We start from the raw sequence: 25,757 nt of genomic DNA, 5'->3' as shown, positions 1-25,757 counted from the left end.
TATGTTATCCCCCTCCAACAAGAAAGCAAGTGCTATTATAGTCATTAAGAATGTCAAATAATAATAATAATAATAATAATAAAGCCCTTGATAAGCTCTAGACCCTCCAAAAATCATTGAGCAAGCAAATAATTATGGTGGTTGGGAATTTATAACAAATACTTAATAAAGTGTTATAGCTTGATAAGCTCTCACAAATAATCCAAGATACCACATTATCTCAACCTCATAGCCACCATATAAATTTAACTTACATCACATATAAGCAAAACAGTAAAAAATATATCCCAGATGAAACTTAAATCCAATCCAACTAGCCTAACATGCCTACTAACAATGCCAATGTATTAGAGTATTATTGGACCTTTCTTCCAATAGTTAGATAAAGGTTTTCTCTTTTTTTCCAAAATTTTATCATCTACATCAGGCAATTGATAACATGAGGAAGTAAACAGCCTAGATAACTTGGGAAGTTAAAATCAACAGACAGAAGGAGAACAGTTATGTCAAAATATTCTAATTGAAATTTAACTAGGACAAATTCTAATTTTTTAATTCACTTTAAGATAAGTATATTATATCAATAAATTAACCAACTCTTGCATTATAATCATCTTAAAATAAATCTGAAAATTTTAAAACCAATTCTAATAAAATTTCAACCATAATAACCTCACCTAATATTTTTTCCCTAAAAATAGAAGGAAACCTTAAGACTTTGGCATTCCAAATGAAACAGTAGAGTAACTGAATGAATTATATTTATTAGGCACCACAAGATCCGTTCTGAACTTAAGCAAAAGGGTTCTTACATGGCCCATAAATAGGGAAGCTTAAGTTTATTTTCGAGGTAAGAGACGAGCTCATCATAAAGGCAACTCCCCACTATCAGCGACCACAATCTTGCTTTTGGGTGTTCCACTTTGTTGGCCTTCTGCTTCAATTTTGTACACAACGTCCATACCAGAGAGAACCTTACCAAAGACAACATGTTTCCCATCCAGCCTGCAAAAAAACAATCAATGAGCTTCATGTTGTTTAACATTTATGATTTCCTGAAGAGGTAAACGTAAGAGGTTAATCAAATTTATAGTTACCAGCTAGTTGTTACAGTTGTGATGAAGAATTGTGATCCATTAGTATCAGGGCCAGCATTAGCCATGGAAAGCAATCCTGAGATGATAAAAAAATCACCAGCAAAAACCTTGTTGGCTACTCACCTCGTGTTGGGAATGGAATTTGAGGGAACCATATGAAAAGATTAAGGTTTCGTTTGGGACAGTTTCTTTATTGCTTCTTAAAGCGACTTTTTAGTATAAAAATTAAAAAATTTATACTAAAAATTTGCTTTAAGAAACAGTAAGAAAGTCATCCCAAACGAAGCTTAAGTTGCTTACCCGGTACTTTGTGCTTGATTTTGAAGTTCTCATCATCAAATTCGGTTCCATAAATGGACTCGCCTCCTCTGCCATCTCCGAGGGTGAAATCACCACCCTGGAGCATGAAGCTGGGAATGATTCTATGGAATGTGCTTCCCTTGTAATGGAGAGGTTTCCCACTTTTGCCAACACCTTTTTCACCTGGAGAAAGTGGAAAGCTTTTTGAAGGCCGCTGATGTTATGTAAATTCAAGCAAATTTTGGAGCAGAAATTTAGTTGTCATCATAAGCAGATTACAAGAAAAATTGTCAAAAAAAACAAAAATCTTGTTGGCGTTACTTAGAGACACTAGATAACAAGTATGAAAGCAGCACTAATAATTTACTGAATCTTTGTCGAGACATAAAAAAGTTGTCAATTCAGAATCAAGCTCCAAAAGTGAATCAAGAACAGGTAGATGCAACGGTGAAAAAAGAAATGAAGTTCTACGATATACACGCGAGAGTTACACATTCAATCTTAGCTAGAAAAAAGGGATAACACTCACTTTTTCAAATCTGACTTCTATTGTTGGAATCCAACAGTCTTATGCAAACTGAATTCAGCCATCTCATGTAACAACCAATTGACAATCTAGAGCCAGCAATCCCATTTTCAAACACTAAATTCTACTCTGAAGGCAATGAATGCAGTACATTTTTTGCAACAACTATTGAAGTGTAAATTTGATTCATCCTTTGCAAATTAAAAGTCATCATCCACCTGTCAATCTTCCGCATATGGTATGGATAAAATTATATATGAGACGAACCCTTGTCCTCTTACAAGGAGAATGACTTTATCCACACAATTTGACTTTGACAATTTTCATGTCATATAAGCTTCATACTCATTATCATACTATTGATTGTGGGACAATTTTTTAAAATAAAAACAGTTACAAGTTATATTAATAAAATAGAAACCGAAAAAAAAATATTTTAAAGTGATGGTAATTGTTGCCCGAGCAAACAACTAGCAAGGGGCACGGTGCGTGATTACATGGCGAGGAAATGTTACGTGGCGAGGGGCGCGGGCAATGACATTAGCAAGTTGTTCACTAATCGAATGACTAACCCAGTCATTCACTGATCAAACGTTGGTTGTGTCGGACGATTTGCAGGCGAGTCGACTCGCCGAGCAAATCGAGCAAGTAGCGGGCAATTCAAGCGAGTCAGGCAAGGGGGTCCAGTCGTTCTCTAAATAAAGCCAGTGGGTGACACGCGGGTGAGCAGGCAAGCGTATGGACAAGTCATTCACGAATTGAGCAATTGGTTTTATTTAAAATAATTTGTTTGCATCTTAATCCCTGCACATGAAACAATCTAGCTTCCAGCTTACTCTAGCTTCCTCCCTGCTCCCTTGCTAGCCAAACAGCCCTGTATCCCTCCCCACTTCCGTGCTCACGAAACAGTAACCTTCGACGAGCCAATCTTCAACCACTCTACCTGACAGACTGTTAGATTCCTTTCTCCATTTCTTAGTTTTTTGGCAAAGGTTGAATATGCCATTTTATTCCAGATCTGTCCACATTAGCGAAAAGAAAATTAAATTTATTTACTAAAATTTTATTTTAGAGCAGAAATTTGTGATCTGATTGTTTTTTTAGATCTGAAGTATCTAAGCAAAATGATTTTTCTATGTATTGATATAAATTTTTAAGTTTTTCATTTGTTAATTTTTCTTTTAGCTTCTCCACCATCTAATCCATATCACAACTATTGGACAGTCCGTTTACCCCTCCTAGAAATCTTTTTTATATAAAAAATTCAGTAGTTCAAGCATTACAGTGCTTTATCTTTAGCCATTTCAAGCAGAAATTGTATCATTAAGAATGTATCTTAAAATAAATATTTTAAATTATCTCCTTAGATGATTTGGTCACATAAAACGGCAGCCTTCTGATGACCCGGTTAGGAAAATAGATGTATTAGATTTGATTTATGTTAAGAAAGGTAGAGGTACACCTAAAAAGTCTTGGTTATAAAATATTAAAAATGACCTTTCTTTATTAGATTTGGATGAGAATTTTCTCTTAATATGACACAATGAAGAAAAATGATTCATGTTGCCTACCCCACATAGTGGGATAAAGACGTTGTTGTTGTTGTCATCGTCGTCTTCAAACCTTCAATTTAGATAATTTAGAAGATTTTTTTTAAGATGGTCCTACCAAAAGTAGAATTTGAAAATACCAGGATATGAGTGTTTCCATTTCCCCTTTATATAAATTCGTGAGTAGAAAATTAATTTACGCAAGTGTTGCAAGATGGATCAACAAGTTGCATCACTAATGTTATTATACTGTGGTCATTTGACGATCAATGACCTTAAATACTCTGAGTAGTGCGTCGCAGCTTAGAACTGACCTTCCTATTATGCAATAAGTTCTCATTAGCATCCTCTTTTTATTAGCTTGTAACTAACACCTAAGTGTATTTGTTCCTATATTATAAAAATTGTATCAATATTATTAGGACATAAGATTCAAATGTGTTAAACTGCCTCTATTCATTAGTGTATTTACAAGTGTACCATTCCCTATCTTTGGCTCTCTACATAGGACCCTGTATCCATTGCTTAATCAAGAAATAGAATTTCCACTTTCTGTTTCCTCTCTTCCTTCTCTGTTTCTACGTTTCTACATGGTATCAGCGAAGGTTCAATCCTGAGCGACAATCCATGGCGGAAACATCGTCGGCGACATCATCCGCGGCGACGCAATCCGCCGCATCTTCAAATTAGCTCATCTCACCGTCTCTCATATTCTTTATCTCTCACCTCAAGACACTTGTTCCAAATCAACTCTCTACAGATAACTATCCCATCTGGCAAAGTCAGATCTTCAAGCTGCTTCGGGCGAATGGGTTTCATCAATTCCTTGAATCACCCATTCCTCACTCGTCGTCATCTCCAACTACTACAATGGGAGCACCGGTACAAGATCATCTGTCTTCCGATCAACTAGCCATAGATCGCAACCTGGCCGCGGCGATTTGTTCTACTGTTTCGTCCTCCGTCTTGCCATACATACTGCATCTTGACTACACCAACAAAATCTGGCAAGTTCTTGAAACTATATTTCAATCATCCAATCGGTCCAAAGTGATACAACTCAAGAACGAGCTTCACCACATCTCCATGGGAAATCTGTCTATGAGTCAGTATCTAACAGAGATCAAGAAACTGGTGGATCAAATTGCCTCCGCCGGATCCACAGTGGACAACGAGGATATCATTCTTTATATCTTGAATGGACTCCCATCTACGTATCAATCTTTCAAGACATCGATTAGGACAATGCTTCACCCAATTAGCCTCAACAATCTGTATGCCATGCTTATAAGTGAAGAAATCCACATACAAGCTGATGCATCAAGAATACCCGTTTCGGCATATTCGCAAATTAAACGGCCCTGCACACGCGACGCGGACGAGGACGTAGAGGCCGTGGAAGACAAGCTCCAAACCACAACTCTACAAACCGATCTGCTCCATCATCGTCGATCATATGTCAGATATGCAACAAACGTGGACACGCAGCAAATGTATGCTGGCACCGCCTGAACACCAATTACACCTCATCTGAGAGGCAAATTCAGCAAAACTCCGCTCTCATAACCAATCCAAATCAGCCGCAAAATGAATGGTACTTGGACTCTGGGGCGTCGTCCACATGACACAGGAAGCCGAAAATCTGGAATACATAACAACGTATCAAGGATCGGACTCAGTCACCATAGGGGACGGAAGATCAATTCCCATTGCTCACTCGGGCACGGGTCTTCTTACAACCCCCTCTCGTACGCTTTTTCTTTCTCAATTACTTCACATTCCGTCAATTTCCCATAACCTTATTTCAATTTCTAACTTAGTCAAGGATAACAATATATCTGTTACTTTTGACTCCATGGGCTTTACCTTTAAGGACATGAAGACTCAACAAGTCTTGCTCCACGGACCGTGTAGAGGAGGGCTCTATCCGATCTCAACCGACCCTCCTAGCAAACAACAGCATGCTCTCTCTGTATCCAGCTCCTCGTCCGCTGTCTGGCACAACCGGCTCGGTCCCCCATACCCGCGTGCTCAAGCATATAGCTAGAAATAATTCTGATCTTCATATACCTACTAGATCGTTTAAATGTGTTTCCTGTATGTTTTGTAAAGGACATAAGCTTCCGTTTGAACATTCAACAAACTGAAAGCTTAGGCCTCTTGAACTGATTCACTCCGATGTATGGGGTCCTCCGGTCCCCTCACATCAAGGATTCAGATACTACGTATTCTTTGTAGATGACTTTATGCTTTTTACATGGATATTTCCCATTTCTTTAAAATCTGACGTATTTCATGTCTTTAACAATTTTGTCAATTATGTTGAAAGACAAACGGATCATCAAATCAAAGCCATACGCACGGATGGAGGTCGCGAGTATCTTAATCAGCAGTTCAAAAGCTACCTTCAATCCAAAGGCATTCATCAACAAATCTCGTGCCCATATACGTCTGAGCAAAACGGAATAGCTGAACGTAAGCACAAGCATATAGTGGACACGGCAAGGACCATTCTTCAAACGGCATCTATGCCTCCGCAATTCTGGCCCGATGCGATCATGATGGCAGCATACCTCATTAATAGGCTACCATCTCTCACTACCAACAACATCTCACCGTTTCAACTCTTGTTCAACAAAGCTCCGGCATACACGCATCTTCGCACGTTTGAGTGCACATGCTATCCTCTTGTTCCCAGTCACACTCGCACGAAACTTCAATTGAACACAACTCCGTGTGTTTTTCTTGGTTATTCAGATATGTACAAAGGGTACAAATGCATGAACAAGAACACTGACAAAATTATACTCTCGCGCAATGTCAACTTTCTTGAAAACTATTTTCCATTTCAAGAATTACCAATGCAAACCAATTCACCGCAAATGTCCTTCCCTCCCTCTCTTATGGATCCCACATCTACATTAGGTACTCCTACTCAAAAAGTTCCCACTGTGCAAACCAACACAGTCAGTACCTATCAGCAAACTCCCCAGCACCAGATGTCTACTCAGTCTCCCGCCATGGTTTAAAATTGCGCAATATGAGGCTCGCCTTTGTGCAATTCTAGTAAAAACTTACATAAATCTTGAAGTAAATGCCCGACATTGGACTCTATAGGAGAGGAGGAAGGGGAGAGAGCAGTTCACCATAATAATGATACAAATGAAGAACCCCTTAGTGATGACAGTGCTGATGACTTAGAGTTCTTATATGTCATTGCTATTTATTTTTGGAAATCGGAATTATATGTTAATGAAAAGAATACTGGGATTTCTGAAAGATAGAATTTTGAGTTGAACTATATTTCATGTTGTCTTATTATTGAGATATTTTGATTTCACTTCAATTCTTATGCTTTTTTATGTTTTATATTATTCACTCATTAGTATATAACAAATTTATCATTTTATGTTTACGCAATCTTCTGATTTTGAGGCTTACGCCTCAAAACGCCTTTGAGGCTTACGCCTCGCCTCACGAATGAAAAACGCCTCAATACCCGAATACGCAATTTTAAACATTGTCTCCCGCTACCAGTCCCATGCCCAACTCTTCACCCAGCAAATCTACAAATCATCCAATCAGGCATCACATGCAAACTAGACTCCAGATTGGATCGCTAAAGCCTCGTGAGCGCCTCAACTTACTTCACATTCACTCAACTAAAGCTAGCAACCCAGATCCCACTACAGTCAAGGAAGCATTCAAACATCCCGAATGGAGGAAAGTTATGGCAGCTGAATTCCTTGCGTTACAAAAGCAGGGAACATGGAAACTAGTTCCACCTCCCGAAAATGCGCTCATACTTGGATGCAAATGGACTTTCAGGAAAAAGTTACACTATGATGGCTCAATTGCCCGATTCAAAGCCAGATTGGTGGCACAAGGCAATCGGCAGGAACACGGCATTAACTACGGAGAGACGTTTAGCCCTGTGGCCAACCTTCCAACAATTCAAGTGTTGTTCACAGTCGCTCTATACCACGACTGGAAGGTGCACCAGCTCGACGTCACAAATGCCTTCCTTCAAGGCAAAATCACTGAGACTGTGCATATGTGGCAACCCACTGGATTTGTCGACAACACATTTCCAAATCACGTCTGCCTTCTTAAAAAGGCAATCTACGGACTCAAGCAAGTGACACGCATGTGGTACACGACATTCACAGACTACCTCCTCACTATCGGGTTTCGGCACAGCAAGGTGGATCCGTCCTTGCTTACCTTCATCAAGGCCAACACTCAAATCTACTTACTCGTCTATGTCGACGTATTCTGCTTACTGGGAACGATGGGGACGCCATTGCCACTCTCATTCGAAAACCGCAATCTCAATTTGACATGAAACACCTGGGCTTGGCAAATCACTTTTTGGGAATCAAAATCTCCCAACATCAAGATAAGAACTTTCTATCTCAAGAATCATATGCCTTATCTATTCTACAACAAGCTAACCTCATTGACTGCAAACCTCTTGCAAATCCATCATCTACCAAACAACCACAAATAGCTGAATCTGCTTCATCTCTGTTTGATCAGGTGCAATACAGACAGCTAACGGGTTCACTCCAATACCTCATTCTCACCCGGCCAGATCTAGTGCATGCTGTCAACACGTTATCGCAATCAATGCACGATCCAGCTCTAGCGCACTCGATCCTCCTAACCAAACTTCTCAGATACCTTAAATCCACGATTAACTACAGCCTACCCATTTCCAAGTCGACTCTTCGGATGCGTGTACATTCTCGGATGCAGACTAGGCAGGAGATCCAAGTACGAGGAAGTCCACGTCGGGGTTCTGCACATTCCTTGGTAACACACTTGTCTCCTGGTCTGTCAAGAAACAATCCACGATCGCTCGATCCTCCACCGAATCCTAGTATAGAGCTCTGGCGGCAGCAACGGCAAACACTATCTAGCTCAAGCGTCTGCTAACTAACTTTAACATTCAGCATGATCAACCCATAGAGCTGTTCTGTGACAACATATCGGCTATTGCTATCGTGAACAACCCGATATTCCACGCACGAACCAAACATATTGAAATCGATCATCGTTTCGTACGGGATCAAATCCAGAACAACCACATTCACCTCCTACCAATTTGCACAGCCGGTCAAATTGCAGACATCTTCATAAAACCGTTATCTACGTCAAGATTCCGGCTTCTTCGAGCCAAACTGACTGTCATCAATGATCCGTCAATTTGAGGGGGAATATTAGGACATAAGATTCAAATGTATTAAACTGCCTCTATTCATTAGTGTATTTACAAGTGTACCATTCTCTATCTTCGGCTCTATATATAGGACCCTGTATCCATTGCTTAATCAAGAAATAGAATTTCCACTTTTTGTTTCCTCTCTTCCTTCTCTGTTTCTACGTTTCTACAAATATCAAGTCTCCTCAGCGACGCATTGATGTGAGTGCCCGTAAGCCTTCCAAGTGCGCTTCACAAAGTTTTGTACATCAATTAGAGGATTGTACAGAGAACCCGCATATAGTTAACGATGGGTATGAAACTATGGGAATCTAGTAATGCCGACAAGACAAATAATGATGATTCCCCTGCAATGCAAATATTACTGAAAGACTACTATACAAGGAGCAGTGGCATATTAGATCAAATTATTAGTACCAATAAGTTTGCCACCATACGCCAAAATGCAGAAGAATAGGACAATAGTCTTATAATTGATGGTGCTATTGACAGCGATATTGTCACACATGAACAATATATTCCATATGAAATTATTGAGGGCATGTGTTTTGCAAGCAAAAGGGACTTATAGTTCACTCTGTATAGTTGGTTAATAATCAATAATATTGAATTCAAGTTATTTTATCAAACATACAGAAATATATAATATGATGTGTGCATTACGGAGCAATACTTAGACCTTGCAAATAACGTCTACATACAAGTTTTCATCAACTATATAAGGTCATACATGCATGAATCTTATTCTTTTGACTGGCCATAGATAATGCAACTCCAAATTCTTAAGTTATTTTACCCAGCCTGTTGTAAAGCAACAGATTGATCTAAGCCCTGTGAAATCATAGGTCGTGTTGAATCAAAGTTTGACATTCGACAGTTTGGGTGCATGTCTAATATAGATGTTCAGTCTATGGATCTCAATTTAGTGAGGGTGGATAGACGTGGTAAAGCAGATGTCGATTGGTTGTTTTATTACCAGTAGTATGTTGCCATATGGGAGGGTCAAAGAGGGCCTGTTGTGCAGGGCCTACGAGGAGTAGATGTGAGAGATCGTGCATTGAACTGGTACATGCAATGGTATAGGACATGAACTAAATTATACTTACTGAAAGAACTATCTAAGCTAACTGACACCTATTATGCAAGAGCCCTGGTGGAATGACTTCTGATAATGAGTACTAAATGTTCATCGTTGTGCCTACTTTGCAATTAGATTATATTTGAATGCTTACATGGTTCCTACATAACTTGCATCATGATTACTTCTAAAAGATAGAGGTGTTCCGACCATTCTTTGGGCGAGAGTGCAACACTGATATACAACGAGCTGTGAATATATTCAAGAAACTTAGTTGTGCCATTCAGAGCCAAATGCATATTGCAGACAACCGATATCCTGGAATACCGAAACACATCTTCACTAAAGTTACTTTATCCTCTGAGTTGAATTGTTTCATTGTATTGGAGAAGTCGAAGGTTTTTTAGCCTGAGGAGAGAAAATTAAGCTAGTTTTAGTTTAATTTATTAGAAATGATGTAATTGTAAAATAAATATGATGAATTTGATATCATTAGTCAAGACTTGTGAAAAAAAAAATTTGAATTATAATATAAAATTCATATATTTTATTTTTCAAATTTTATTTCAAATCAAATAGCTAAAAATTGATTTCAATGCAAAAAAAAAAAAAAAAAGTGGAAGAATGAGTGGTTTCTCAGGTAGCCTTTTGCTGTGCTAATGCCAACAGAGCTTGAAGGAGATTTAACTCTTGCAAAGATCAATGAGCGAGTTCTCAGGTAGCCGATGAGGCCGATGAAGCAACCAGTGGGGGAGTTTGCATGTTTGTCGTGGGTGCCGGACAGTGGCGGCGGGGTAAGGCTGTCCAGCAAATTAGTGGTGGGGCTTACAAGAATACATACAAAGGGTAGGGGTAGTATTACTGTCATAAGGACAAGGGAGTGATTTAATTAGCATTAAATTATTTTTCTTTTGATGTTAATTACTCTTTTTTTGTGCGTTCAGACTTAGTTTAGTTGTAAATTTTATAAATGCTGAGGCTTTCGGTGGTGTAATTTTGTGTGTGCTTTTATTTGAGAGAATTATTAGGAAAATATATATAGGGCCGACACTGCTTGATGTTAGAGAAATGTACCATTATTTTATTATTATTTTTGTAAATATACTCGAAAGTTCATCAATTTTCCTCTATTTTGATACTCAATGTCTATTTAAGTCAGTTGCAAGTAAATATGGTCCAAACTTGCTCGAATTTAAATCTTAAAGTGAACATTAATTCGAACGCAATTTGAATAGGTTTGAATCAAACTCGAACCTATATCTCCGCCTAGTGAGGAGCTCAAGGAGAAAGGGGCATCTCCACTGTAGCGAGGAGCTAAAGGAGGGAGCAGCATCTCCGTCGGGCCGGAAGACTGAATGAGGGAGATTCTTTGGAGTAGAGGTCATTCTCCACCTGATAAGGGAGAAGAGTTTATCACCTAGTTAAATACCAAAGGAGTTTGAGTTAGTACAACACCCAAAGAAGAGGACCTTTGGGTAGTAGATGCAGGTCGATTTCGATCAAACCATTATAAATTTGGTTTGTGTATTCTTTACTTTCTTGCAATTTATTTTCTACATTTTAGTTTACTTTCGGTTATCTTGGTAAGAAATTTTTGGGTGATAAATTTTTTGTTAAAGTTTTATTTTGAAATTATATATATATATATATATATATATATATAAAAACTCAATTGTTAATATTCATTATTCAAATTTTTTGTTGATTTCCTCATATTAAATCAATTGCTGCATTATCAATTAGGTTCAAATACTCATATTTAATGGTTAGCAATTAAAGAGAGTGAGTTTTTGTATATTTCGTGGTTTTTGATCTATAAATCCTAATCTCCTTTGTATGATCTACATGCATTAGTTGCATTAAGAAGTCTAGACCCTTAAGTACCTTAAATCACATTCCTTGTCCTTCTACTGCTCCCACATATAAGAATTGAACTTAGAATTATTACACCCATACCACTAGACACTCACAGTTCCTCCAAAAAATAATTGATCAGCAAAAGCAAGATTATATATGCAAAGCAAGAAACAAGCATGCAAACCGCAAACCATACATTTTTAAGGCATATGGACGAAGATGACTCAATAGCATAAACAGTAGCCAAGGAATTTTTCTTACTATTTATTATTTGAAGATATCAACTTTCAACAAAATGTACAATTACAAGTTTCAGAGATGGTGCTCTAATGAAAACAAGATCCTTCATTATTGCCAACCTTATATTGTTTTGGGTTGTTCTTTAACGATTTCAAATATAAACCTGTCCAAGTCAGAGTCTCTTCAGTTTCAACAAATGGATATATGCTTCTTCTAGACCCAACAAACATCCTTCCATCATAATCTTAAGAATTCTGAGATGGGCATAAAAAACAAACTTTTCCACTTCAAACGAATTAGCCTCAAAAGGAATATCCATCCTAGGGACACCATACAAACAGTGCAAGACTATCATGCCGTAAAATTTAAAAAAATAATAATTAGCAATGAAGATAATGATTTGCTACCTGTACAAAGTGCTCTGAAGTTTTCTGCACAACAAAAGACAAAAAATAAAAAAAGATAAATCAAGCTTAAGGACCAAAACACTTTATTAACCATATGCTTATTTTAAAACAAAATATTACCCGCAGTTTTGGGGACAGTTTTTCCAAAAAGGCCCATCACAATGCGACCTGTTTATAAATTCAGGTAGTGCATCACTAATAATCCTTAAATTTAATTTTGCATGCCAAATATTCCAACAATATTGAGGTAAACATAATAAAAAAAGTAAATATTTTCACAATTGAACACCTAGTTAACAAGAAAACATGCAACTAATTAAGTTATCACATTTTTTATCAAATAAATGAAAATTATAAGTAAGAAATGAATCCAAGAATAAAACTTTGAAAAATCTATGAAAAGTCAAAGCAATCAATGAATCAACCCCTCATCTACACCTCAAAAAATAACAAAGAGCCATAGAAGAGTAAAATATCTTAGCTAACTCAGTAGTTCATTTAAATGCTGTAGATCAAAATGTTGCAAGGACTCAGCTTGAGAAAACTTAGCCCGTTTTGAGGCAATGTAGTCAATTCGAGTAAGGAGGATAGAGATAACCACCTTGTCAAATCTCATCATGAATTCACCATGAACAAGATGAACTCAAAAGGAATGTGGAGAACTCACTAGCTACCATGAACCCACAAGAGCAAACTAGGTACAAGGCATAACTAGGCTCACTCGCATCAACAAGAAATGAACTAGCCTAAGCTCAAAAGCTATTTTGCCCACACTACCTTCTAATAAGCCAGCAACTTCATCTAATTAGCCAACAACTTCACTCAGTTTGAAGGCTGCTTCAACTGCCTATGCAGCAACTTCAATTAATCTTAAAGTCGGTCAATTGACAAGTGCATTCACATGTAATTGGGCTACACACGGCTTGTATTCTGATATACTTTTTTATAGCCTAAAAGTGAATTTTTCTGTAACGCCTAAACCATGGTCTGACCCTATAAAAAAAAGGCTAAAGAAAAGATTTGTGCACCCAAATCTCTTGTATTTAAAACTCTATGCATTTGACAACATAGCAAAATCTCAGAGCTTTTCTATAGACTCTTTCCCTCTCTCCCTCTCTTTCTCTTATCTCTCCATTTATACTTTACACCTTGTGAATCTTATGAATAAGGTTTTGGCATTGCCCACAAATAGATTTTGATCCAACAAATGCTATGAATATCATTGAACATATTTGTAGAATTTTTTAATGTTATGCATGTAATAAACAACACAAACCAGCAGGCTTTCCAGCAATCTCGATATCAAAGAAAACTTTGTGCGTTACTTCCTTTAAATCCTTCGTTGATTTGGCCTGCAACATCAATTTAAACATGATTTGCATGCTGATCCTCAAATATAAGGTTATGAAAAATTCGCTTAAACTGAGTTGAAGAGAAATAATGCATTGTTCACAGATTGTAGTTCAAGTAAGATGCCAACTAAACGAGATACATAAGGAATAACTGCGAATTCAAAACAAGGAAAAAAGGCCTAAAGGGACAATGCTTAACAGTGAAAGAAATCAAATTATATGAAACTAACACAATTATCTTTTCCTGAGCATTTGGAACCGCATAATTTAGTATCTCTTATTGTTGTTTTACAGAACTTTCTTCGAGTCATGTCTCTGTTCTATCAACCTATTATTGCCTTTATTAATTACAGGGCAATTTCGTGCAAACACATAAACATTAAACATTTACAAAACAAAACCCAAGTGCTTCCATTTACAAATATACATAAAAGACTAAAACATCAAAATCCATTGCCAATATGTATAAATCAAACCTCTATAATTAATTAATCAGCGGCAGAGCCAAAATATTTTTCTTGTGGGATATAAATAAATTATTTTAAAAATATCATGAACCTTTTTCATCTTGGTTTAGGGTCGGCATAAATCATTTTACAAAATTTATGATGTCATATTTTTGATGATCTATCAATTACTATTAAAAAATTTAGATTTAATTACATTTTAATTATACAATATAAGAAATATCATCAACTTAATATCAAGCTCTTAATAAGTTTTTAATTGGACAACAAATAAATCAATTCATAAACATAAATAAACGAGTATGATTGTGCTCAATTTTGATTCATTCAACATTCAAAATTTTAAGAAGAGTTTAAATTTATTTAATTATTTGAATAAATTTAATGAGTATTAATCAAAATCGCATCAAATGTTATTAGATGTAGAAGCAAATGGCTATAATTAGATGCGTCCAATTTTCTTGTACTTAAAACTCTTCCCATCTATTAGGACTTCTTTATCATTAAATAACATAATCTATGTACCACATTTTGCATAAATATTGCAGATTCGTGATTGAAAAATATAAAAAGCTAAGGACTTAAACGATTGATCTAACAGATGGTGAATCTAATTGAAATTATTTGATCACAAAATATCAACCTTTAAGAAAAAACTAACAGTTGAACGATAAATATACACAGATCGATGAAAATTAAGCTCAATCTTAACTGGATATTCTTAAAGATATTTGATGATCCATCAAGAACACGAAAACATCAAAAAAATTAAATTTTAACTATCGCGAACAGTATCTCTCTGGATCTTCCACAGGAGCGTCACCAACAACTTGAAGACGTTATAGGAAGCAGATCCATTGGTCTACGGTGGCAATCTCAAGTTCAACAAATGGAAGGAATCAAGAACGAAGGGATAATTGGAGGTGAATACCTGATTCAGGGCAATGGTGTTGAAGAGGATCACGAACAAAACAAGTGAAACTGAAAGCTGCCGCGTCATTGTCGCCATTCCTCGGTCTAGCTACCGGTTTCGTCGCGATCCTTTACCTTTCTAGTAGAGTTGCGGGCAGTGGGCTGTAAATTTAAACCTCAGCTAGGGTTAGCCAAACTAGCAACGGCCGGTTCAGGGCTTAGGGCGCCCGGCCAATAAACAGTTTAGCCGGTTCGACCACACTATATAATATATTTCAAATTTAAAAATAAAAAATCATTAGAATTTGTTTAAATATTAGCTAGTTTAGTTAAAATCTTACTATGAGTTAGAGAATAATTATAAATATTTAGATTTAAGTATTGGCTTCCTTTTATCTGACCTTTTTTTTTTTTTAAGGCGATTTTGAAAAATAATTTTGTAAGCTTTAGATATATTTTGAGTGTATATATCTTTATTTTATAAAAGATCATATTAATCATTAGAATTAACAAGAGGAATGTCTTTATTAAAAATTTAAAAAATGAGTCAATTTGTCAAAATATTTGGCACATTCAGAATGCGCCAAATGATTTGGCACGTTCTTAATGCGCCAAATATTTGAGAGAGAGGGAGGTAGCAAAATACAAAGAGAGAGTGTAATACAGTAATATCTGAAGAAATTGTGACTTGAAGATGCACTTTTTGATGTACCAACTTCTATCATTCGAGATGCATGTGAATATTTTTCTGTTAATCCATTACCTCCTAAAATATAGCTTGCAAATAAATAGAACAACTTCTCTCTAACCTTTGTTAGTTCATAGAGGTAATCACCTTCATATATTCTCCTATAGCAGCACTCAACAAAAATAAATTTATACTGTGGATCTAAAATGATAGCTATGGCCAATATAACACTAAATTTAAACTAATATTTCTCAAATTTGACAATCATTCTTATAGTCATTCTCTTTATGTAATCATGTCCACTTAACAGTTAATGTTTCAATGATGCATAAGTTGATGAAATGCAAGGAAAATATAAATTTATTGTTGGGTACTTTGAGCTAGATATAACATATGTTATCTCACAGAAAGGAGCAAAAAAAAGTGCAAATAAATTCAACCTTCTCCCACTCAACACTACTTGGACAATTCTTATAATTTGAATCACCCAATTCTAAATATTGAAAAGCCCGTCGATAGTAGATAGCACTGTCAAGCACGATGAAAGTGGAGTTTCATCTTGTCGTAAGTCGTAACATCCTAGCGCAAACCTCTCTTTTCATCTAGTCAACTTTATTTGACACAATCAAGGAACTTTTGTTTTCTCGCTTGAGAGCCTTAACGTACTTAATACTCTCCCTATTTTTTATTATTGAACAATCGATCTCCTTCAAACTCTCTTGAACTATAAGAATAACAATATGGGATGTACAACGAATATGAAAGAACTAACCATCACATAGCAAAGTACCACATAAACATAAATGATTTCTTAGATATTCAACGAAGACCTTGTTTGCTGATGCATTAACCAAAGTAAATGCTATAAAAAGTTTAGAATCAATTTTCTACTCTATAACAAGAGATTGTAGCTTTTCAAACAACGCAATGTCATCCTGAGGGCATGGCATGAAACCAAAGCTAATTATCTTTTTTTTTTTTTCTTTCTTTTTTTTTGCAAATGCCAATCATAATCTATAAAATGAATTGTTAAATAAATAAATCCATCTGTATTAATAGACGTTCAAAGGTCTCATGTTAAGCATACCCTACTTGTGAATTTAGGTAACTGTGAACGTATATGACACTTCTTTTTATTAAATAATTTCTTAAAATCTAATTGCAAGTCACGACGAAGATACGTCAAAAGAGCTCGAACTCTAACACACTCAACACACTATAAGGGCAAGTCATGCATAATGATAAATGTAGTAAACAAGTCATGAAATTTTGAGGGATTAAACTTACTATCAGACACAAAATGGATGATTCAGAATTGATTTGTAAAATGAGCTGTCCAATAGCACACATATTTATTTTCTTACATTTTTCCAAGTGGCGTCTTAGATTACCAGTGTCATTTTTGCTATCACATAAATATGTAACGTCATATTTCTTACATTTATATCTTTGTTTACCATCTTTTGGAATATGTAACATCTCAAAGTAACTCCAAACAATCATAGTCATTCTTTTCCATTTCTTAGCAACTTCCATAAAGAAACCCTAGAGGAAGACAGAGGAAGAGAATAATCGAGCGAGGGGCCGCTAAGCCCGCCTAAAATGCTAACCTGTTGCCCGCTCGTTGCGTGGTATTATTTTTCCTAATTGCTAAAATGCGCAGGTCGAATCGAGTTATTATCGGGTTTTCGGGTTGACCCAAACCCGACCCGAAACTACAAACAGGTCTGAAATACAGACCCTAACCCGACCAGTTTTTTAAATAGACCGGATTTGTGTCGGATTTTCGGGTTGGATCAAATATTGATATCTCTAATTTTCCTGCTTTATAGGGTTTTTCACATTAAAACTCTGATGTTCGTTGTCTCTTCAAATTCTTATTTGTGTGCTGAATTTTTATGTATAATTAGGACATCAAATCTTTGCACTTTATAGTCTCCAATTTCTCTGCCCGGAACAGTGCTAAGTATAAACAATTTTTTTTTTTCAATTTTGTTGGGACAAAATCAAGGATCTTATAGCCAAGTTTTACCAACATTTCTTCTTTTATAAATTAGAGAGTATTTTCTTCGCAATGATAAAAAACTAGTCTTTGGATTGTTCAGTTAGGCCGTTCAACTGCGACGGAGAGCGTGATGGCGGCTGTGATCGAAGAGTTGGATCCCCAGAAGTGTACCGAGTCGGTCGAGGAGATCGCGAGGTTGGAGAAGAAGACCTTTCCGAAGCACGAGTCCCTTGCCCGATCTCTAGAACAGGAAGTGATGAGGAAGAACAACGGCTTAATCTATGCAAAGGTTACCAGTGAAGTACGAGGAGGTGGAGAGATTGTGGGCTATGTGATGTATTCCTGGATTTCTTCTCTATGCGCCTCAATAACCAAACTAGCAGGTACGAAAACCTTCAATCACTTTTCTATACTGATTTCCTGTTCTTCAATCCAAAGTTGAGGTTTTAGACGATGGAGTACCTAGGTTTCTCTTGTTTTCTTTTTTCTTGATTGATTTTTTGCTGTTCGCTGCGTGTTTACTCATTAGGGCATTTTTTTATTGTTTTTGAAGCAGTAAAGGAGAGTTATAGAAGGCAAGGTCTTGGGGAAGCATTGATGAAAGCCGCTATTCAGAAATGTAGAACAAGGAATGTCCTGCGTGTTTGTCTTCACGTTGATCCTGAGAGGATTCCTGCTGTTTCACTGTATGAAAAACTTGGCTTCCAAATTGAGGTTCTTGTTGCATCTTATTATTCTGTTGATAGAAATGCTTACAGAATGTATTTAGATTTTGATGGTTAATGTTAGAAATACCAAGTTCTTTGGATATGCAACTTGTTTGTAGACCAAGTAAAACATAATGCTGTTTTGGAGCTTCACTGATTGACATCTTGGAAGAGACCTTTGCAATAAAAATTTGAAAAAACTGAGAACAGTAGTCTGGTCACATTTGGCTTGTTTATGCTATATAGCTGAAAATGTATATATATATTTTTTTTAATGCAACCCAGCAGAAGGTCTTGAAGCAAGCGAATGTGGACACGAGAAGAGCTTCATATGCTATAACTGTTTGCTACTTCTGGAGTTCAGAGATCATCTTCCCTTCTGCCTAGCTGCCTTATGATTGGTTGCCAATTGCCATCATAAAGCTGTCAAATACACCCACCAAACATTCATTGAAAGATCCACTAGTATTACTGACCACCCGCATGTGTGCTGTCCCGGTACAGGTAGTTTTTTTTGGGTAAACCCGGGGCTTGATGCCCATATATTAAAAAGCTAAAAGCAAATTACATGTAACCTGTGGAAAGAAAATGCAAAAACCAAACTAAAACAAAAATTACATATGGTTGAAGACAAGACCAAAAAGACAATTGGCATACAAGGACTCAGAAAAGCATAGTCTCATTCATCAGAATTACTCGTGTAAGAGAACCAATCCAGGCGGTTGCACTGTTTGCCCGAGAGAAAAGCCAAAATCCGAATCGGTTAAAGACCATCACAGCATATCCAGCCTGGTTGCAGTAGGAGGCAAAAACGAGCCAGGTTGCCATATAGGCCCTCCATAGCTCGGAGAGACTTGCTGTGCTCATCATTGTCTGAATGCCAACCGTCCACCTATCTTGCCAGCTAAGATCTGTGAAGTAAACCTGGTAGTTTGGAAGAGAGCAATCCACAGAAATTCTGGGAACTGAGAGAAAAAACAAAACCTCCCAGGCCCGAACATAAACTTCCCAGGTCAGAAGTGTAACCAAAAAACTGAGTAGCTCCATATTATCCCAGCAAGTGATAATCAAAAATCCAAAATAAACTGCATCAGCCAACTGATAATGAATCGAATTTCTAGTGGTCAAGACAATACTCCATGTAAAAACAACAAAAAGGTAACTCACTGAATGCCCAGAAATTCTTGAAAAAGAGAGGATTTGTTTTTCCATTTTACCGATTTATGCCTAACAGCCTCCAGTATATTGCAAATGATTTTGGTCACATTGGTGCAATTGTTTGAAAAACGGCGTTGATTCCTTTCCTTCCACACATGGTAAACAATGCAGCTTAAAACCAATAAGGTAAAATCTTTACCTGCTCTATTAGCTAACATGGTGTTTTCAATAAATTCCATGGCCTGTGCCAAATTTGGTCTAAGCAAAAAGCAATTTAACTTAGGCAAGATAATCTTAAGGACATAAAAAGAGAAATCACATTCAAAAAATAAATGGGAATGGTTCTCTATATGTCCAGAGCAAAGAGAGCAATTAATAGGCACCATAATTCCCCTAAGGCGCAAGTTATCCGCTGTTTTCAACTTGCCAATACGAGCCATCCAAGTGAAACAAGAAAATTTTAAGGCATGACTCTTGTGCCATATAGATTTGTACCAATCAACCTTAGGGAGATTAGAATAATGCATTTCAGTGTAACCTTTAAATTCCCATTTGATATTTCCATCCCATAAAACAATATTGCTCTCTTTAATAGCCACAGACTTAATCAAGTCATGGAAATTGGGATGAATGTGATTAGGGATGTGCCATAAATCATTCCAGAAAACATCTTTTAGCATAATTTCCTCCGTTCCAGTGACAGAAGAAAATTCCCCAATAGAATTGCCATTAAGCCACGGGTCCCAGAAAAAAGAAAGTGTGCTGTGAAGAGCAACAGGGAAAGTTAAATGCTGTCTAACTTTCAAGAAGGTATCATAGATGCGATGCCAAGTTCTAGAAGCTGAAGGAGGAGGATGCTTCATGGGAGATATGTATTTAGCTTTATACCAGCCCGTTAGCAAGTTAGGATTGTTGTAAAACCTGCCAATGATAGAGCAGAATACCCCAAAATAAAGCGCATCAATAGAAAGGATACCAAGACCCCCAGCTTCTTTTGGAATGATAACTTTAGACCAAGGTATAAGATGCAACTTCTTCCCCTCCAAATGATTATGGAATAGAAACTTAGAACAAAGTTTATTTATCATAGCACAGCAACCTTTAGGAATGATTGATCCTCTAATCCAATAAGCAATTGAATTAGTGATGGTAAATTTTAGAAATTGAATCCTACCTGCAAAAGAAAGAAACTTGTTTTTCCAACCATCAAGTAGAGCAAAAAGTTTACTCAGTAGTGGTTGGAAGTGAGAAGCTTTTAGCCTTTTTGGAGAAATGGGGAGACCCAGATAAATGAGGAAGGGATTGATGCTGTGGATGCCCAGTTCCTCACAAATGATCTGATTGGTAGGCTCTGAATTGGAGAACATGATGGCACTTTTGCTCGGGTTTATATGAAGACCTGAAATGGAGGCAAAGTTGTTTAAACAAGTATTGAGGTTTCTGGCATTATCAATACTAGACTCACCCATGACCAATAAGTCATCTGCATACAACAAATGATTAATAGAAAAGTTTTTGTATTGTATGCCCTTGAAGTTGTGTGAAGAAGATTGATCAGTGAGGATGTTAGATAATCCATCCATGGCAATACAAAAAAGAAGCGGAGACAAGGGGCAGCCTTGCCTAAGACCCGAGCTAGAGTTGAAAAAACCTTCCAGAGATCCATTTAAACAGATGGAGAAGTGCACATCGGATATACAACCTTTTATCCATGTTACAAACTTTTCAGGAAAACCTTTCAGAAGAAGTCTATCTAATATGTATTCCCTAGAGATTGTATCAAAAGCTTTTTTGACATCCAGTTTTGCACAAAACAACTTCTTGTTGCCTTTAAAATCTCTAAGAAGTTCAGCGGCTAGAATAATATTGTTAGTGGAGCATCTGTTTGCTATGAAACCAGATTGGCTTTCATGGATAATAAAAGGAAGGATTTCTTTCATTCTATTGGCAATGACCTTAGCAACAATTTTGTAAAGAACATTGCAAAGGGAGATAGATCGGAAATCACTTATATTAGAAGCATGAGAGGTCTTAGGAATTAATGCAATAGCAGTAGCTTTAACACCCTTAGGCATAGAACCAGTAGAGAAAAAATTGGCAACAGCATTATAAACTTGCAATCCAATGAGATGCCAAGTTTTTCTATAAAAACCATAAGTGAAACCATCAGGACCCGGTGCAGTGTTTTCATTACCATCAAAAACCGCCTTTCTTGCTTCATCAAAAGTCAAAGGAGAAATCAACTTACAACTCATGAGAGGAGTGATAAGTTTGCCTTGAGGAATCTGACATAGTTGTTGAGAGTGAGGGATAGAAGTATTAAACAAGCCCTCAATATGTTTAATGATAGCAGTAGAAATATCATTGAACTTAGTAAAATGCCCATCAAGCGTGTATATCTCTTTAATATTGTTCCTGTTATTTCTGCTTCTAATGTGAGCATACAAAAAACCAAGATCATCCTCCCCTTTAGTAAGACAAAGAACCTTAGCTCTTTGAGCTATCCAAGAAGTCCAATAGTTTTGCATTGTGGCAAGCTCCTCATTGATATTTTTCAAATTCTGGTTTAAAGTCTTGTCAAGGGGCAGAGATTGTAATTGAACCAAGCATTGATGTTGTTTGCTTTTGATTTCCAAAATAACATTGGAAAGGTGTGAAGAAGAGGCCCAATTTCGATTTTTGAGGGATCTTTTGAGAGTTTGGAGGCTGTGATAAAAAGAAGCAATAGGACTTCTTGCCGATCTAGAAGAGAAAGCATCAATAACATCATCCCAAAAGCCGTCTAAGTTTATCCAGTAATTTTTGAACTTGAATCTTACAGATAGAGGTTTTTCATGAGAGGAATTGAAGATGAGAGGTGAGTGATCAGATCCCAAATGTGATTCAGCACAATAGTAAGCGTGAGGAAACACATCTAAAAAAGCATTATTCACCAAAATTCTGTCTAGCTTGATGTGTATAAGATTATCCACTCTTTGATTAAACCAAGTGTAATAGAGACCAGTAGAAGAGAGGTCTTGGACACCACAGTTAAAAATGAAACTATTAAGTTCCCCCAATCTACTAGGAGAAGAGACAGAGCCGCCAGCTTTCTCATAATCAAATCTGTAACAGTTAAAATCTCCCATTATTATCCACGGCTGATCAACAGGAGGAGAGGCAGCAATGATTTGTTCCCAAAGATGTTTCCTTTCTTCCACAGAATTTGCAGCATAAATAACAGTAAGATGAATAGGAGGGAAAGATCCCATAGAGAGGATGCCATGAATATGTTGGGAGGAAGAAGATATTGGATTAAAGGAAAGAACCGACACCTCCCATTTAATCCAGATTCTACCCAAAACCGCATCACCAAAATTGTTGCAACTACCTTCATTCTCAAAAAGACGATGAGAACGAAGGAACCACTGGTCATTAATAGAAGCAGAGGAGATTTTTGCTTCTAAAATACATAACATTTTGAGATTCATAGAAGAAACAAGAGACTTGCAAAAATTAACTTTTTCTGGACTGTTAAAACCCCTAACATTCCAGCTAGCAATCTTAGGAAAAGACATTATGATTTTTGGCTTTTGGCCTTCTTGGTCGACTTAGCTTTGTGGGGCTTAGAATTGACAGGGGATTTCCCCTTGCCAACAGAGGATCTGGTATTGTGGCTTGATGATTCAGAGCGGTTCTGAATCTTGGTTGAAGGGGAGGGATCATCATCAGCAAGAGCTGAAGAATCAATTTCATTAACACAAAGAGAATCGGAATTGTCCAAAGGATTATTTTCTTCAGTTTGCAGAGAAGCAAACTTGTTTAGGAGAGGGAGGTTTTGGGGTTTTAGAAGAACGGGGATATGAGGCTGGCCCGAAGAGGAGGATTCTTCTGTGGGGGAGTTGAGGTTGGGAATGAGGGATGAGGGAGCTTTGTTATTGGTGGTGATCGGAAGAGAATCTAAATTGTCTTGGTCAGAGATCAATGGGGACTTAGGCTGCTCCGCAAGAGATGATTTAGCTTGGTCAGCAGGCAGCTGAACCAGAGAAACAGGGGTGGGGAGCAGAGCAGGTTTTGACTTACCAATAACTATCTGGAGGAGTTCGGGATTTGAACTCTGACTGAAGAATTTGACCTGTGATTACGGATGAGAGGAGGTCGGGATGAGCTCCTTCCACGAAATTTAGGTGGTTGAGGATTAGGGTTTTTTGGACAAAGGGAAAAAGGATGAATGAGAGATCCACAGCCTTCGCATTTTCCAGGTTTCCAATCATATAAAACCTTCAAGGTTAAATCTTCTCCTTCTATTTCAATCGGAATTTCTTCCGGTAAAATCGAGTCTTTAGAAATGAGAACACAGACTCTCGCAAACGTTAATCTAGAGCGATTTGCAGTAAGAGAATCAACAGATATTGGAATGCCAATATAACTTGAGATTTTAGAGATACTAGTTGGAGTCCACAGAGCCAGAGGGAAGTCAACAATTTTTATCCAAACCGGGATTGGAGCATCTTCATCGCGTTTAGGCTTGAACTTAGGAGACCATCTCTGTAGAATAAAAGGTTTTCCCCGTATGAACCAAGGTCCACCCGATAGTATCATCTCAAGGTCTTCTTCAGTCGAAAATTTTAGCAAAAAGAAGCCATCCGCAAGTGATAGAAGTGACATGGACCCCTTCAGCTGCCAAAGCTTAAGCATAGCTTTGAGAAGCCTCTCATAGTATGGTCTCGGTCCCAGGGAATACCCGATGAGCGCTGAAGTCCAGATGGACTTCCCTTCGGACAAGTCATCAACTTTAAAAGAAAGCTTTTTGGCTGGAGAGTAAAAAGATACCGGGAAGTGTTTCGGCTTGGAAGAAGACACCGAAACGTTTGCAGCATAAGAAAGTCCCCCTGGAGGAGGAAGAACAGGTGAGGGAGAAGATGAGAGCGGTGGAAAATCATGCGTATCGGATGCCATCGGGAGGGAGAAGCCCTCCCAGGCAAGCAGAAAGCGGAAGAAACGCAGGCGGCGCAAACCCTAAACCGAGCAAACCCTAGCAGAGCTCATGTACTTCGCGTTATGATTACAGGTAGTTGCCTAAAGAGAGCTAAGTGTTGGAGATAGAAGTAAAAGACCGTAATAAAATAAACAAGAAAAAAAAAATGCACCAGAAAGCAAAGGACATCAGGATATAACATGAAAAACTTCAAAATCTGAAGAAAAAAAAAATGTCACGGAACTACACCACACCAAAAAATCAACTATGAAAATTGAAAGAAATAAGTACAAGTCTCTGTTCTCTCTTGCTCTCTCATTGCTTCTCCACACTCTTGTACAGTTCTTCTCTCAAAAACAAAAAAAGAGAAAGATGAGTAAATAACTCCAAGGGAAGCCACTCTTAAGAAAAAGGTTTAGTCCGCCTTGAAGCACTACAGTGTCTGTTTGGAGCACACTGTGATGCTTAGCCTCTGTCGTTTGGTCCATCTGACAGCACTGCGGTGCTTTGCTTTCTGTCGTTTCTCCCAACAAATTTTGCAGCACCAGTGTGCTCGAGAACACAGCTTCGGGGCATTGTATGGAAAAATTTTTTCCGAGTGCAGAACCCAAGCATGGGGAGGACCCCCGCACCCCCCAACAAACACCAAAAACTGAGTTGAGATTTGTGGCAATAGTATAACCTAATTGATCAACACAATCAGATTCCACGTAAAACTAAAACTAAGCAACCATTTTTGGATGGTTAATTGATTACTTTACTTAGGTCTTGTTATATATGTTGTTACAAACTCATATTCTTTGGATTTGATTAATCAAGACATTGCGGATCTGAATGAAGTCTGAGAAGCTGCCAATTATAAAAATGGCTGAAATTGAGTGGGCCTTAGAACATCTATTTTAAACTTACCAAAAGTCTCAGAAGTCAACTAAGTGTTTGCCTCAATTTGATTTACAAAATTAAACAGTTGAGCTTGACTAAAAGGATGGGGATGCTACCAATTGTAGTTGCTTATGACTTGGGGGATCTCCAACCAAACTGCAAACGTTCATGTGCAACTACCACGAGCCTCCATCCGAACCAAAAAAGAAACACATTTTTGGGATGTAAACAGTGCGACTATTCATAGAAACACATTTTTGAGGTAGATATGAAGATGAGAAATAATCTATATGAAATATTCTTTTTTGATCTTAGAAATGGAGTTCAATTGGAGATGAATTATTGTTTGA

The 25,757-nt window shown here is 37.3% G+C and overlaps 2 protein-coding genes across 2 annotated transcripts; one reads left to right on the top strand and one right to left on the bottom strand.

Annotated features, from left to right (window-relative positions):
• Nucleotides 1-698: 698 nt before the first annotated feature.
• Nucleotides 699-15,181, bottom strand: LOC110099940 (peptidyl-prolyl cis-trans isomerase CYP19-4). The gene is made up of 7 exons (XM_020827282.2): nucleotides 15,030-15,181; nucleotides 13,556-13,631; nucleotides 12,400-12,447; nucleotides 12,280-12,303; nucleotides 1,398-1,580; nucleotides 1,098-1,173; nucleotides 699-1,005 (listed from the first exon to the last, which is right to left on the bottom strand). The coding sequence occupies exons 1-7, from the start codon at nucleotides 15,105-15,107 to the stop codon at nucleotides 867-869; spliced, it is 624 nt and encodes a 207-aa protein (XP_020682941.1). The 5' UTR covers nucleotides 15,108-15,181; the 3' UTR covers nucleotides 699-866.
• Nucleotides 15,182-17,740: 2,559 nt separating this feature from the next.
• On the top strand, nucleotides 17,741-18,621 carry LOC110100034 (putative ribosomal-protein-alanine acetyltransferase). The gene is made up of 2 exons (XM_020827423.2): nucleotides 17,741-18,086; nucleotides 18,260-18,621. The coding sequence occupies exons 1-2, from the start codon at nucleotides 17,834-17,836 to the stop codon at nucleotides 18,484-18,486; spliced, it is 480 nt and encodes a 159-aa protein (XP_020683082.1). The 5' UTR covers nucleotides 17,741-17,833; the 3' UTR covers nucleotides 18,487-18,621.
• Nucleotides 18,622-25,757: the final 7,136 nt, after the last annotated feature.

This window comes from Dendrobium catenatum, unplaced genomic scaffold, assembly GCF_001605985.2.
Source record: "Dendrobium catenatum unplaced genomic scaffold, ASM160598v2 fragScaff_scaffold_621, whole genome shotgun sequence".
NCBI lineage: Eukaryota > Viridiplantae > Streptophyta > Magnoliopsida > Asparagales > Orchidaceae > Dendrobium > Dendrobium catenatum.
Note: the sequence above shows the minus strand (reverse complement) of the source record. Positions and strands in the feature narration are given on the sequence as shown.